The following is a 15617-nucleotide window of genomic DNA, read 5'->3' on the forward strand; positions in this document are numbered from 1 at the left end:
AGAGCTGTGCATTGCATTAAGGAGAGCTGAAGAACTGCACAGACCCATGAGCGCTGGCAAGAGCAGAAATGGAATTGCTCAGCTATCCTGGGGTGAAGCTGTGATGAATGAAGCAGCACTGCGGTGCTGGAGGGCTCATGGATGTCTCCTCATTGCTGGTTGGGACTGAACACCGGGGAAACCAGTCCCACCTACACAGCCACAGCACTGCACACATGGGAAGGGTGGAGATGGGGAATGGAGCCTCCAACGTCGCTGGGTACAGACCATGCTGCATCCACTGTATGGAGAGCATGTGGCCAGACAGTGTGACATGGTGGTCAGAGGGCTCATCTGCAGGATAGCATCCAGGATAACGTACCTGAATCCTCATCAGGAGCCGATCCTAGAGAGCCTCTCCACTGCATTACGTGGGAGAATGGCACAGGGTGCCGGGCACTGCTGGAGGGCAGTGAGGAGGAAAAACGGGTGGCACCCTTTGATTCATGGTAACAAAGCAACCATTTAAAAAATACAGAGCAGCAAGGAATAAAAGAGACAGAAAAGCATTTCGGAACACTTGCAGAGCCCGATTTAACGAGGTTTAAAACCACAGATCCAGAGAGCAAAGATGGAATTCTTCCGTCTCCGCTCAGCTCATAAAGCTTTTCCCAAATCCTGCCGGTTGCCAGGAGCAGATTACTTTGTATTCAGAGTAAATAAGGGATGTCTGAGAGCAGGGTGAAAAAAACTGCTGGCGTAACTGAATGACCACGTTGGGTGGGCAGAATGGGCAAAGCTCTCCGTGAGCTCTGCGGTGACCGCGCGCCGCTCGGCACAGAAGCAGTGACACACTTTCTGTCCTCATTTCACCTGCTGTAATTTCTCACATGTAGGATTGCAGCGGAGCGGGGGATGTGACTTGGAAGTGCTTCGCTTCCATTTGCCTGGGAGTGATGCAGAACAACAACGGGGCTGCTCTCAGCAGAACCTCTGGAAGGCTCTGCTCAGTGAGGATTGGAGGAAGGCAATAACAAGAGCAAATTAAGCAACGTTTCGTTCTTCAGTAAGCACTCCTATTGCCTCCAATTAATTCCACTTCTCTTTCTTTGGTGGCTCAGTGCCACCGAATGGATTACTCCGTGGATGTTTCTTCTTTCTTTAGATGTAAAAGTGGGACAGCATGCAGAAGTTGGCCATCCAGAAAGAAAAAAAAAAACCAAAAACCCAAAAGATTTTATGAGGACAGCAACCGAAAACAAAACATATTCCAGAAAGCTTCTCCATCTGAACACTTAGGTTGCACATCTAATGAGCCAGTAGTTCGGCTGATGTCCTTTGTGGTGGGAGCAACCACATCTGCTCTTCATCTCATCTCATCTCATCTCATCTCATCTCATCTCATCTCATCTCATCTCATCTCATCAGCCACGATTTGCAACGTCTCCCTTTTCCAGCTGCAGCTCCATCCAAGTGTGGGGACAATCCTTGAGCCTGACTTATCCCCAACAGCTTTGACCACTCCTTTCTCAGCTCTCCACGAGATCAGAGCTAGCACCTGGAAACCCCAGCCATGAGGATGCTCATGTGAAGTCTCCAGCATCCACTGTGTGGAGTTATTGCCCATTCCTTTCACATTTCAGAATGTACCAGGTACAAGTCAGGGAATCAGACAACTTTATTCTGGAGGTGGTAGAGGAAGCTGAGAAGTTGTGTTCCAGGTATTGCAGGGATTGGGTCCTCACTGCTTGGAGAAGAGACTGTGTTTGCCCATTCGATGACCAGGAGGGCACCAGGATGGATTGATTCATCTTGTGATCCAAAAATATGGTGCTTAGCTGGGTTCCTCTTAGTGGGGAAATGAAACCAGCAAGAAACATTGCACTGCCCTTCTCGTGCAATGGGTACAGAGGGATCCAAATCCCAAGCCATGGGTAAACCACTGCTTCCACCATGCCAAAATGAGAGCTGTAGGAATGACCACCAACCACCAAACCCCGTGGTGATCTGCTAATTCACTGCACAGACTCAGCACAGGCTCTGAGCAACAGGACAGCAGGCACACAGCTGGACATGGCAAAACCACCAACTGCCCAACGATGTAAGGGATTCAAATCAATACAAAACCACATTCTTTTGCATCACCTCGAGTTCAAATGGGATCTGTTTCATGGAGCAAAAAGCATCCCATGTGAGACCTACCCCAAGGTCTGATCAACGCTCCGTCATTTCAACTTATGATAAATAAATCTCAGCACATTCTAAGAGATTTCCAGAACTCAGAACATAAGAGGGGGAAAAAAACCCCAGCTAACCAGGCATTGTAATGTCAAAGCTGAGTAGAGATTTGCTGTTTCATTAGAAATTATCCTCTCTCAGTTTTTCAGATCCAAAATGGAAAAGTATTTGGAATCTGGGGAAATTGGAGAAAAGCATTTGGAAAGCCAAGCTGGATGGGGCTGTGAACAACCTGGTCTAGTGGGGGGTTGGAACCAGATGATCTTAAAGGTCCCTTCTGACCCACTCCATTCTACAATTCTACTACTCTGTGACACTTAGAAGCTATCTGTGGACAAACTTTAAGCAACTGATGTGCAATGGATGGAGCCTGACTTACTGCTTGGCAACGCAGCCCATGGCAGGGGGTGGAACCAGACGACATTTAAGGTCACCTCCAACCTGACCCTGTCATAGACTGGTGATCCCCACACTTCCCATTTCAGCATTTGTTGTACAACGGGACTCTTACAGATAAAATTTGCACTGCACTCTTTTCCTGCACGCTTCCTAAACCAATTTTCTATTCACTGGGGACTGCTGGTCAGATCAGGCTTTCCATCAAATGCAAAAAGATGCTCGTCTGCTTCTAATTCATTCTCCATCAACCTGCTGGGTAAGATGCAAGTACGCAACTTGGAGGAGGACCAAGTCTCCCCTTGCTGCTTGCCTCCTGACAGAAAGGAAAATGCAAAACACCTCCACTGCATTGTGTTACAAGAGGGCTCTGCTCGAAACCATGGCAACTGAGCGTGGTTATCACTGCTGCTGCTGAGCCAGCCCACATCGAGCGCTGCAGAGACAGAGCAGGGTTGGTTCATGATGTGGAACTGAAGGGAATGGGTGAGGAGCTGCCCTCACTCTCACCTCACCTCACATCATTTCTTCACTGAGATCCCGAGATTACTAGGTATCTTCTAATACCTGATCAACTCTTGGTGCACAGCCAATGTTTACTGCAGAACACTGAGTTCCCATGCAGCATTCCTGGGTCTGGTTTCAGACACAAACAGCTCCACAGTGCCACAGCAGCTCCTGGGGTCTGAATGATACCAAATGCTGCAGGGGCTTTCTTCATCCTTCTTCTGGAAACCCAATCCTAGGCATCTGGGATTTCAGGCTAACACCACATCCAGAGATGTGAGGATGGATCTGCATCACTGTGCTGTGTAGAAATGTGCTGCAGTGGGATATTCCTCCCAGGGTTTCCAGGAGGAACCACTCTCCTCCACAGCCATCACAGAGGGAAAGAACACCTGAAAGCTACCCCCAAACCTGCATAACGGAAAGGAGAGAGGACAGGGCAGGGTTCAGCTCACCCAGTTTTATCTGTCAGTGCTGGAGGAGGCTCCCAGTGAGACTTCACCCCACGCTCCCTTTGCAGACCCCCACGAGCAGCCACTGCCATGGCACTCTGCATCAGCCACACTGCAGCCTTTCAGCTCACGATGGAATCAATCACCCTTAGTTCTCCCCTCTGACTATAATGCAAGTGTTGACAAGGAGCTTTGATGCTGGTACTTCAATCCGTACACAGTAATTTCTCTGTGGGGGTCTGTATCTGACTGCAGCTCTTTCACTGCCTAATCAGCACCAACCACTTCCCCCCCCCACCTCTCTCAGCCCCATCAGCAGCAGCACAGGGACAAAACATTTCATTTTCTAAGTGCTGCAAAAGCAAGCAAAATAACTGCATGGAAGATTTTGATGAAGGCAAAACACTGAACAACATTACGAGATTTAGGTTAAGAAATGTCAGAGTGAACACACAATAATCACCACTTTTCCGTGCTCTGGTCACAATGGATTGAGCCTTTCCCTACGATGCTTTATGTTGTTTGCCAACTACTCTACTTGGTAAATGCTGCCAGCTGGGGGGGAAGTCATTACTGCAATGCTGCTTGAACCCTGACAAATGCTTTTTGCTCTGCTACCAGCAGCCATGGATGCTGGGGGTCCCTGATGGGAGATCCACAGTGACTGAGTTCCCTTTGATGCCAACAAGCCATCACTCACAGGGCGTCCCAGCACAGAGGGGCAGCAGTCCCAAAGGCCAACACAAAACCTGGAGGCTGGAGATGTGCCATTTGCCAGAAGCTTAGAGAATGTGGTGATTTCTGGACATTGTGTTCTTCCTCTTCCCTCTCCCCATACTTCCAAGAAGATGGGAACACACTCTGTTCAACACAAGGAGAAAGATTCCCCACTGGCGGTGCTGCAGCCCCAAAGTCCATCATCCCCAATGCCTTTGTGGTGTCCTCATACCCAGGGTACATCTATTAAGAGCAGCCTCACAAAACCACATTTCACTTCAAAACTCGTCCAGAAAACATCAGCTTCAGCAGCTCCATTCCTCACTGCATCGGCACAGAGAGGGCAGTGAGCTCTGTGCTAACAGTGTGCTCCTGCCCTGGTGATGATGAACTAAGCCCCATGCAAGCAGAAAGGAAACCAAAGCTGCTGCCAAATCTGCTCCTGGTAGCTCAGCCAGGGGCAAGCTGTGCTTCTTTTAAAGAAATAAAATGGAAAATCATTACTTATCTTCATTGGTCCTAAGGGTTTACTGTGCCCTGAGCTCCATGTCTCAATATTAGCTCTTCCCTGAGAGCTGGACAGGAGGGCTTTGAGAAGCACAACAGCAGAATCTCAAAGGGTCTTCCCTATTAATCACCAAAATGTATCCTGCTTCATTATCTACCATCAGAGTGTAATGCAATTAGCGTGCATTATACATTAGAGAGATTTATTAGCCCTTCAGAACATATGGACTTGCACTCAAGGCACTGGCAGCCCATTACAACGCCACGTAACTTCTCTCCTTGCCCCTGGCGAGGCTCCTGGTCTGCTGAGTGCTGGCAATCCCACAGGGCCCTACAGATGCCACATATGCTCAAGTCACCAGGCATTTACCACCTGAGAGGTGGAGGCCATCACCTCTCATCTTACCACTGTTACCTGGGAGAACAGAATAGGAAACCCCTGGCCACCTCTGTAAGCACCAGGAGAAACCAAACCCAGACTACACAGCTGCACGACCAGCTGGCATGTGCAGAATGCCACATACAGGGATGTTCAGCACCAGGGGAGCATTCTGCAAGTGAGTTTCCTTATCCTGGCAACACAGGACAGCACTGAATTGCCTGAATTCCTCCTGCTGTGGCAAGCACTGCTCCCAGCCTGCCCATACACAGGAATGGGAGCAGCTCTCAACTCCACAGGCATCACAGACACACACACACATTGCAAGGAGGGTCGAAAAGAATTGCCCAGTAACGAGCACTTAATGACTCAAGAGGAAGGATATCAAATAGCTAACAGTGATCGATACGAAGACACTTGCTGCTGTAAGATGCTTTCCAAAGGGTTCACTCCATAGGACTGTTGTGCAGAACCTATTCAAGCACGTCTGCTTCCCATTGGGAGGAGCTACGTGCTATTTTTCTACTGCAGCCTGTTTGCCACAAAATTTAAAGCAGTAAATTACTCTGAGATCACCAGCAGCTACGGCTGCTTTGATCAGCCAGGAGCTGTTTGGTTCCAGCAGACAGTGCTGTGTTTTGTCAGCCTGGCTGCAGGGCCCAGAGATGCCCCGATAAGGCTGAAAATCTGAGTGTTTCCCTGATTTTTGTAATCGTATTTTTGGAGATGGGCAGGCAAAAGAGAGCAGAGCTTATGGGGATCAACGACCAGAATTACAGTCAGAGTCTGTTTCCACTCTTCAGTAAAAACAAAAGATAACGCTGTTAACAGTGATCACTGGGCTTAGAGAATATAAATCTAACCATGATTAAATTCTGTTCTCCGTGAGCTAAGCCAGGAACTCTGCTGCTGTCAGAACAGAGATTACACATGCACTCCAATACAATGCAGTCCAACATTGTTAGAGCCTGACTCTGTTCCTTATTCTGCTCTCTGAAAGACATTTAATAGGACTACAAGGAGCAAGACTTCAAAAAGAAGCCAGCTTCAAAAGATGCATCCACGCCGTTCATCCTTCATCTCCCCATCCCTTACTTTGTGTGGTTGGGAGGGGATGGAGGAGGGTTCCCCCTCCAGTCAGAGCTGGCGATGTCAATGTAGCCCCCCCCAGCAATGCCACAGCCGCAGCTCTGTGTGTGGACCCTCCGAGGTCCTTCCAGGTCTCAACTCATCCTGGAGATGATTCTGACGTTTGCTGGCTCAGCTGTGTGCTCACATCTTTCCACAACCAACACAAAGGTTTAAGGAGAGCAGCACAGATGCAGACACGCACAGTGCGGACAGATGAAAGCCGAGCGAGAGCCATCTCATCCCACGTGTGACCTCAAGCAATGAAGTGATTCTCAGAACAGAACAGAACGCTTTCAGATGAACACATCCATCAACCCACTGCTCAGAGTGTCTGCTTACCTAGGATCACAAAGAAACTTGGTCTTTTCACCTTCTTCTCTCCAAATAAGCCATTCTCGGAAAGAGGGATGAACAAACATTCGCGTCATGTCTCTACGTTTGATAAGAAACATAGAAAGGTTCTCCATCCTCTGCTGAAAGTCATCCCACTCCAAAGTGCCCTCAATGTTACCTGCATTAATGGCCTGAAAAATATGCTCATCTGTTAAAGGATGCAGAGATGCCACTGCCACATTCAAGAGAGGCATAACCCGATCAAAGGAAGACTGCGTTGGGAACTTCATATTGCACTGCAACAGGTAAACTTCTGACAGAGACACTGGGACAACTTTGTAGCTGGAGCTTTTTAGTACTAGATATCCTTTCTCTATGAGATCAAAAGTGAGTTTCAGGTAAAGGTAAGACCCTTGGCTCAAGGTCTTGAGGTGAGAGCTGAGTTTGCCAAAGGTGGTGTTGTCCATTTTGCCGTTCAGTGAGATGTTGTTCTGGATCTCTGAGCTGCTGTGTATCCGGTGGAGGATGTATGCCTGCAGGTCCTGGTCTATGGCTTCGTTCTCTTCCAGTCTATCCAAAAATATTCTGTGGAAGGGCAACAGCTTAATTATTTCCTGCAAAGAAAGAAGAAAGAAGTATATTCATTCTGGGAATGCTTATTATTAATTAAGTAAACCTGATTTGTATTACAATAGCACCTCTGAGACTCCTTTAAGACCTTTTCCATCAGAGAAAGCAAACGAGAAGGTGGTTTATGCCCTCAGGATCTCACAACCTCATCTATAATCAGACAATTTCTGCGTGACACATAACTGAAATAAAAATGCAGGACGTGGTTCCTAACACTGCATCCACGAGAAGGACTGGGAAATTGGCCCGGAGGGGTGCCCTCATTACCCCCAGCCCAACCCAACAGCAGGGTGCCATCCCTCCTGCTGTCATCTCAGCCATTGGAGGGAAGGATGTGGAGGTGACAGAACACAGAAATCCCACTGCTGCTATCAGCAGGAACACGCACCCAACCAAGAAGGCAACCATTTCCAAGCAATGATGGCCAGCTGGATACCATGGCCAGGGAATCTCTCATTTGCTAAACTCATTGATGCTCTTATAGAGCAAAACCCAAACTCATTAAAGGCTTTTCCAACAGAGTTTTCATGTAATAGGCTCTGTCACTGCAAACTGGGGAGAAACAACATAGCAGAGCCTGACAGCACAGACTGAGGGGAGCATCTCCAAAATGGTGGTGCAAAACAAAAACTCACAGGAAAGACAACAGGGGCTGCAATTTACCTACCACCAGCACACCTGATACACACTAAGCAATTCTTCATCACAGCCCATCCTGACAACCCAGCAGCTACCAGAACTCGGTGTACCTGTAGACTTGTCCTGACGGTCACAACCAGCTTCAGCCAGGAGGGGAATTTCCCAATCATTTTGCTCAGGAATGATACAATGGTGTCACCGTAATCTGGCTTGTGAAATTCAGCCTCGTTTAAACCATCAATTAATATGATGAAATCTTCATCAGGGATCTTCCTCTCTGAGAAGCAAAAAAAAAAGAAGGAAGCATTTCCTTAGGAGGCCGAACACGTGGCTACAGTATTCTTCAAGGGTAAAAAAGAAAGAAGACACAGTGACAGCATCTCTCTTATGACACACTAACAGCACACAGGTAGGTCCATGCATACTCAACTTCAACAGAAAATAGGTATTTTAATGAATCAGTGCTCACTGCCAACATGAGCTGCCCACGGTGCTCCAGGGAGATCAGTGAAATCCCATTCTGTCCCAGCCTGACGTTACCAAGTTGCATTTAGTTCTGAGTGTACCACTAATATCCATATGACAAACACATATTTTGCATTAAAGTCACCAGAGACCCTTTCTCAGCTGACTCCCCAGTAAGCTGACTGGATGCACCTTGAAAACACACTTTATGACTCTGAAATCAAGGAGCGAGTGGAGCCTGAGTTCTACACCCACATCTCATGTTTCTCATAAAGCCCAAAGGAGAGACGAGGAAGCAGCGAGAGGGGAAGAATCCCTACTTTGTTCTCCTATATATTCTTTAAATTCCTTGTCATTAAATTCATACACATACTGGAGAAACATGAATATCAGTTTCTCAGTGGTATCCATCATTAACCGTTCTGCAACAATTTTGCCCCAGCACCATTAAAGCTCCATCAGCACCTTGTAAAAGACCTGCAGATGTATTTACAGAGCCTTAAACATTATAGATCTTAAAACCAATTTCCAGACGCTGCTCATTTTGTTGCACAGCTCTCGGTAGCCATCAGCCAGCCAGCACTCTCCAGCAGTGCTGGAAGATGTGGGGAATCCTGATTCCATATTTCCACTCCCCAAGACCTTGGGGCCATCGGGGGGGGTCAACCTGCTTGGCAAGAGAAACGAGCATCCTCCAAAATGCCCTACAACCCAGAGCTGAAATACCTCCCAATGAGATACCCAGCTCGTTTTCCTGCACAGCAGTGATTCCCAATGCAGGAGTGCTGGGAGGAAGGAGCAGCCACACTCCTCCTACGGTGACATTTGTGCATGCCAGGAAAACAAAGTGCTGTGCTCATGCTGCCTCTGCACGTCCCCATGCCCAGGAGAACCACACATGTTGGGTGCATGCTGCTGCTCTGCATTTTGGGCCTTCTGCAAGCTGCTCTGAACAACGGGGCTTCAAGTCCAGTAGGAGCTGCACCTATGTCACACTGGCTCAGACGTGGCGATACAAAGGGTCAGAACAGAAACTAATCTGGTGTATTTGTGAGGCCGATGACAACAGACACCATTTTGCAGGACTACAGAGCCCTGAGCTCTGCAGCACTCTGAGAGTTTTCATGACAACGAGCAAAGATCTTCAGTGCAGTGACTGTCACAATGAGTTAGTGACATCTTGTGTGAGGAGGAAAGAAAAGGAGACAAAATCAATGCTGCTTTGGGAAAGCTCCGAGATCAGCAGTCAGAATCTGATCTGTTAGCAGCCTCCTTAGAAGCTCCAGACAGGATGTCTATAAGCTTCTACAGTATCAGCCCTTCTGCTGAAAGCTTCCAATTCTCCAGAGTCCATTAAATAAAGAAAAAGAAAGGGAAAAACACTCCCCTCCCAAAATATGAAACAAAATACACTGTCACGAGCGGGGCTGCGCATGGAAACTGTTCTGTGTTTTCACCTTCAGAGCTGTGAGGCCACATTCACATGGATGGATAGCGATAGGACAAGGGGGAATGGTTTTAAAGTGAGACGGGGGAGGTTGAGGTTGGATATTAGGAGGAAGGTTTTGACCCAGAGGGTGGTGAGGCACTGGAACAGGTTGCCCAAGGAGGCTGTGGATGCCCCATCCCTGCAGGCATTCAAAGCCAGGCTGGATGTGGCTCTGGGCAGCCTGGGCTGCTGGTTGGTGACCTGCACACAGCAGGGGGTTGGAACCAGAAGATCGTTGTGGTCCTTTTCAACCCAGACCATTCTGTGATTCTATGATTTGGGACGGGGAAGAAACCGAGAACACAAAGTCAGACACATGCCACCATCACCGTTTTGTTTTTGGCCTGAGTTGCACCCCAGGAGAGAAGGGGCTGCCAACCTTGCAGATAAGTGTGGTGACAATTCCAGCAACTCCACGTCTCACCTCCCACCCGCAGCTCCTGACCCACTGCTGGGTTTAAATGCACAGCTGCTAGAAAGCATTTCAAAGCAAACAAACAAAACAGCGGCGGGGAGCAAAGAGAAAGCATTGGAGAGCCGTTCCCATACCTTTATGCAGGTTCTCCAGGGGCTCCAGGATCCCCCTGCGGAAGGAGGCCATGGGGTCCTGCACGCAGGAGCGGAGGCTCAGCATGCTCTGCAGGTGGGGCTCACGCAGCAGCTGCTCCCGATAGGCGACGAATTGTGGTGAGCGGCACAGCAGGGCGGCCACGTTGTGCACAAACTCGGGCACCAGGCAGGTGTAGGCGTTGTCTGCCTGGCAGTAGTGATAGGCGACGACCTGCAAGAGAAGGAAGGACAAATGCACCTCTGCCAGAGCTCTGCCACATGGCACTGTGTGATTCTGATGCGTTCTGGCACGTGAGCTCTTTGAGGATCCCCAGCGTTAAGTGCCCATGACAAGGATCCTCATGAACCGCTGCGTGCAAACCGGCACTGATCCTGAGAATGACTGGAGCAATGAAATTCTGCTGGTGCTGCTCCCCAGACAGGCACTGACAGCACTCCCAGCTCCACCTAACAGCTGGTAAAGGCTTGGGATTGCTTTCTTCCACTTACTTCTTGCTGGCTGCTCCCCAGTGCTGGGTGCTGAGAGGCCACTGCATGGCTCCTGCTGGAGGCAGGGCTGCATGCAAAGGATCCCACGAACAATGAGAACACAGTGCTGTGCATCACCCATCCGCCACCATGCAGCCCTTCAATCAGAAAATATAGGGAAAAGATAGAAGAACCCTTCTCCTTCTCCTAGATCAACTCATTTTCCCAGGTCTTCACAATTTGCTGGGCTACTCCTTTGAGCATCACACCTGCATACGTGTGCCTAAGCTCACAACAGAATTTTTGCTACCAGGTACTCAGTACATCAAGCCATAATAAACACAATGATTTCTTTCTCATTTATTTGGGGATTAAAACTGTGATTCCTGCAGTATAAAGGTCTTGAACCGCCCTCCTGTGATGCCTGGTAACAGAATGTTACCTTGATGTTCCTGGTAACAGAAACCAAACTCCTACATGCAGAGCTCTTAGCTCCAGCACAGTACGCAGACCTAAAAATGAAGGCCACTTCATTATGAGAGGCTCATCAGCTTCATCCAGGAGCCACGTCATGGGAAAGGGGACAGAACTGTCCTTGGAGGGCACAGTCAGTGCTAAACGTGGGGACACGTTTCCTTCTTCTGGAAAACACCCACAGTTACAGCACAGCTCATGGGAACCCATTACATCCACTCCTGATACTTGGGATGGAATTATCAGCATCCTGATGGTTGCCTGCAAGCTCAATGCAGTGCTTAAGGGGCGGACCTGAAGATGCACCAGCAAGCAGGGAGGACATCAGAAGGGCCCTGAAGGAAAGGCACCACGATGCTCTCAGAAATGCAACTGCACAATGTCAGCTTGATGGTATTTATTCTCCATGACATTTTCTCCATTTCAAACCCAAAAGAGACTGCCAAAAGTGAGCGTGGTGCTGGGAAACAGGCTCCCTGCCTATCTCAGAGCTGCCTGCCAAGCAGCTCTCTCATCCTACAAACTCCCAAAGCTTTCAGAATTTTCTCCTGCTCCACCTTCAGGAACAAGAACTGGGTTTTACCCAAAAAACCAAAGCAGGAGACCTCAGGATAACCTAAAACGAATGATCCTCTGGCTGTAATTCTGACTGTAACAACAGCCTCACTCACACAGAGAAGCCACGAGCACATTCAAGAACTAAAAACAGGAACCCACCTAGCCTGGAAATGAAGAACCCACTGAAAAAGGTGAGTTCGTTTTCTGGAAATCTCATTTCTTTGCTGTAAAAAAACTTTGCTGAACTGCTGAGAAGGCTCCAACCAGCTCTTGTCATAAACAAAAACCTTGAATTTAACGTTTCATCTTATCTGGAAAGTGTTACAACAAAGGAAATCCCCAGGGATCAGCCTGCTCTCCCAAACACACCGCTCTGCCTGGATGCCCAGTGAATGTGCCTTCGCTTCAGCCATCGCCTTTGGCAAATGATGCTCACCAAGGTGGAAGCTGTGAAGTTCCTTGCTCCAATTACTGCCTCAGACACAAGTGAATGGTGCCTATAAGGAGTCCTAGTGCAAAATAAGTGGATTAAGATGGGAAAATAACATGTTAATCAAGAGAACCAACACAACCCGGCAGTCTACGCTCCTCCACCACTGGCGAATGTGCCAAACTCTCCAAGCTGGGAAGGAGGCATCACTGTGCAGTGGCTTCACACCACAGGTGGGTTCTGAGGATGGAGCTCCATCTCTTTCAAAAACAAATCTTCTGATTCTACTGCTCTGAATGGGATCTCTTAGAAACAGCAGAAAGAAAGCAAGTAAAGACTTGCAAGGACGACTTTCCTAACATCATTTGGCCTCCAGTGTGTTGGCTGCACACCAAAGAAGTACACTTATCATGAGCTTTTAGGCATCTTTTTTTAATATTAATGATGTGCTACAGGGCTTGAGAAACACCAGACATGGGGAAGGCGGACGCTGCCTCTCATGGTCCATGGCCAACACTCGTGGGTACCAACACAACACAACCCCTCCTGATGTGGGGTCAGGGAGCACCTGAACCTTCCCTTCCTCAGGAGAGTCACACTGACTCATCTTCCTCATTGTGCATGCAGAATTAAGAAGTAAATTATCCATGTGCTCTTCAGGTATGAAACCCAGAGAGCCTTCTGTCCCTGTTTTTCCCAACACCAGCCATGCTCTTCTTTCCACCGCACCACTCCCCATGTCTCCCTCTACCCAAACTCCTGTACCCATCTCAATCCAGACTGCCTTTCCTCTGCCCTGCTTTGCTCCATTCTCGCTCACCCTCTCCAGGATGCTGTGTTTGCTGTCCAGCCCAGCCCAGCAGAAGTGATTTCTGCTCTGCCCTTCCTGCAGCTCTCCCTGCCCCTCAGCCCTGCACGCTGCTCCCTGGGGCTGCGCTCCCCCTTTCAGCTGCTTTGTGCAACACGGGTGTTAAGCTTTGCTGAACCCAAAGGGGATTTTGGTTCAGCTGAGAAAGAACTGCATGTGAGGAAGAAAAATAAAAAAAAGATCTCCCCATATAGATCAGATCTACGAGAACAGCTATTTGAAGAAAAAGGATGACACGTTAAAAGCAGCGCAGCTATTCCAAGAGTAACAGAAGATGCTGTTGGAACAGGAGGGAGAGCTATGGGAAAGCAGCAGGAAGAGAGCAGAAAGGACACAGAGCATGAAAAATGAGGAACAGAAGAGATTGTGCATTGCCCATAAAGCACAAAGGAGCAAAGAGAGCGAGCTGGGGGGGAAAAGAGGAGAGCTTGGGGGCATAGGCCAGGAGCAGGAATATGGAGCTGGGAGGACAGTATGCATCAAAGGAGAAAGGGGCTGAGATGGCTCAGGGGAAACAAGTTATTTTTACTTAATAGGACAGGCCAGTTCAAAGGAGTTCTCTGGCACTATTTGTGACAAGCAATATCCTCCCTTTCAGAAGCATTCCTTTGCCATCACGCTCTGCTTGCCCTGTCTCAGCTCCCTCCTGATGGTTCCTCCATCCTCCTCCAGCCCCACCAGCCTGGAAGGACAAACCCCACTTCCCTGCACCCACAGCAACCCCCCCCAATGCTCCCCTGCTCCCAACCAACCGCTTCAGCTCTGCATTCTAGCCATATTTCTGCCCCTAATAAGACTGATCTCCTTTTGACCTGTACAAAACAGCTTCGAGTCAATGTGCTTCCACCTGCCAAAAGGCCGCCTGCCACTCAGAACGTTGGCTGTCATCATATAAATAGAGATCAGCACGGCTGTGTTTTATTCACTGCACATGACCGGTGTGTGTGGATGGGGTGACCCACTTTATGAGGAATGCTCATTATTTTTAGATAGCTGAGTTTGCCAGCAAATGCCCTCTGAAGCTCATTAATGTCACAGGGCTCAGAGAAACTAATCCTTCCACCTCCACACGAGGTGGGAGGGCTCCTTTCTTTCCATAGCCCACAGCAATGGTAGTGATGCTCTGCCTTATGGCTGGAAGGGTGGGGAAGGAAGTTAGCAGAGTGAGCTACGCAATGAAAAAGCAGCTCCCCAGCTCTGTGTATGGGATAATCCATTAGTGCTGTGCTGCCTTTCAGGCTCATCTGTTTAAGTGCTGCATCCACAAGCAGCCAGCCAGCAGCCAGAAACCCAGCAAAGATGGCTTTCAGTGGTTATTTAAACCGTGTACTGAAGCCATCAACAATCCTGTGTGAATAAAGGACAACACCTTCAGGGATAGTGGGGAAGTGATCCTAACCAGAGGGGACACGGCCACACTTCTCCCCTCCTGAGTTGAACCCATCAAGCTGTGGCTGTCAGCCCTTGCTGAGATGCAGAGGTCAGTGGGATGTGGCTCTGTGCTGCTCAGACATCGCTGGGCTCTTTCTGCTGAGCTGAAGCACCAGCTGAATGTAACCCAGGAACATCTGGGGGTGAGGAAGCTGTGCCACACTGACTGAGCCACACCACTCACCCACCCACTCAGAGGAAGTGAAATTTGAACGTACTGCAATGGAGGAGAGTAAAAAAATAGGAAGAAAAAGGTACAAAACAGCAGAGGTGTGGAGCACATCTTGGATTTAAAAGCCTTGCAATTTCATAGAATTACAGAATCAGAGAATGGCCTGGGTTGAAAAGGAGCACAATGATCTTCTGGTTCCAACCCCCTGCTGTGTGCAGGTCACCAACCAGCAGCCCAGGCTGCCCAGAGCCACATCCAGCCTGGCCTTGAATGCCTGCAGGGATGGGGCATCCACAGCCTCCTTGGGCAACCTGTGCCAGTGCCTCACCACCTTCTATGTCAAAAACTTCCTCCTCATATCCAACCTAAACCTCCCCTGTCTCACTTTAAAACCATTCCCTCTTGTCCTGTCACCATCCACCCTCAGTAAACAGTTGTTTCCCCTCCTGTTTTTATGCTACTTTCTAACACTGGAAGGACCTTTCAAACATTGGAGCAACCTTGCAGTTGCTCTGTGCAATCAGCCAATACGTTCACAAGTACAAGAATCACAGAATTGTAGGGGTTGGAAGGGACTTCCAGAAATCATCGAGTCCAACCCCCCTGCCAAAGCAGGTTCCCTACACCAAGGCACTGAGGAACCCAGATGAGTTTAAGAACAACACAGAGCTCTGCTCTGCTGTGCTCAGCTCACCAGAACACTGCTGTGCATCTCCTGCAGGATGAGCCCAGGCTGGGCAGCCTTCCTGGCACTGCTGAGATCTGGCAGCTGCTCCACGGCAGA

General features: G+C 48.9%; 1 protein-coding gene across 1 annotated transcript in view; it reads right to left on the minus strand.

Annotated features, from left to right (window-relative positions):
* The window catches only part of TANC2 (tetratricopeptide repeat, ankyrin repeat and coiled-coil containing 2), a 158242-nt gene that overhangs the window by 32312 nt on the left and 110313 nt on the right, over positions 1-15617 (minus strand). Inside the window, exons 13-15 of the mRNA XM_042836059.1 lie at positions 10412-10643; positions 8019-8185; positions 6646-7253 (exon numbers count right to left, since the gene is read on the minus strand). Coding sequence (XP_042691993.1) covers positions 6646-7253; positions 8019-8185; positions 10412-10643 — 1007 coding nt within the window. The remainder of the gene's footprint in view (positions 1-6645; positions 7254-8018; positions 8186-10411; positions 10644-15617) is intronic.

Source organism: Centrocercus urophasianus, unplaced genomic scaffold, assembly GCF_019232065.1.
Source record: "Centrocercus urophasianus isolate 14NV4802_14NV808 unplaced genomic scaffold, USGS_Curo_1.0 seq_57, whole genome shotgun sequence".
Classification (NCBI taxonomy): domain Eukaryota; kingdom Metazoa; phylum Chordata; class Aves; order Galliformes; family Phasianidae; genus Centrocercus; species Centrocercus urophasianus.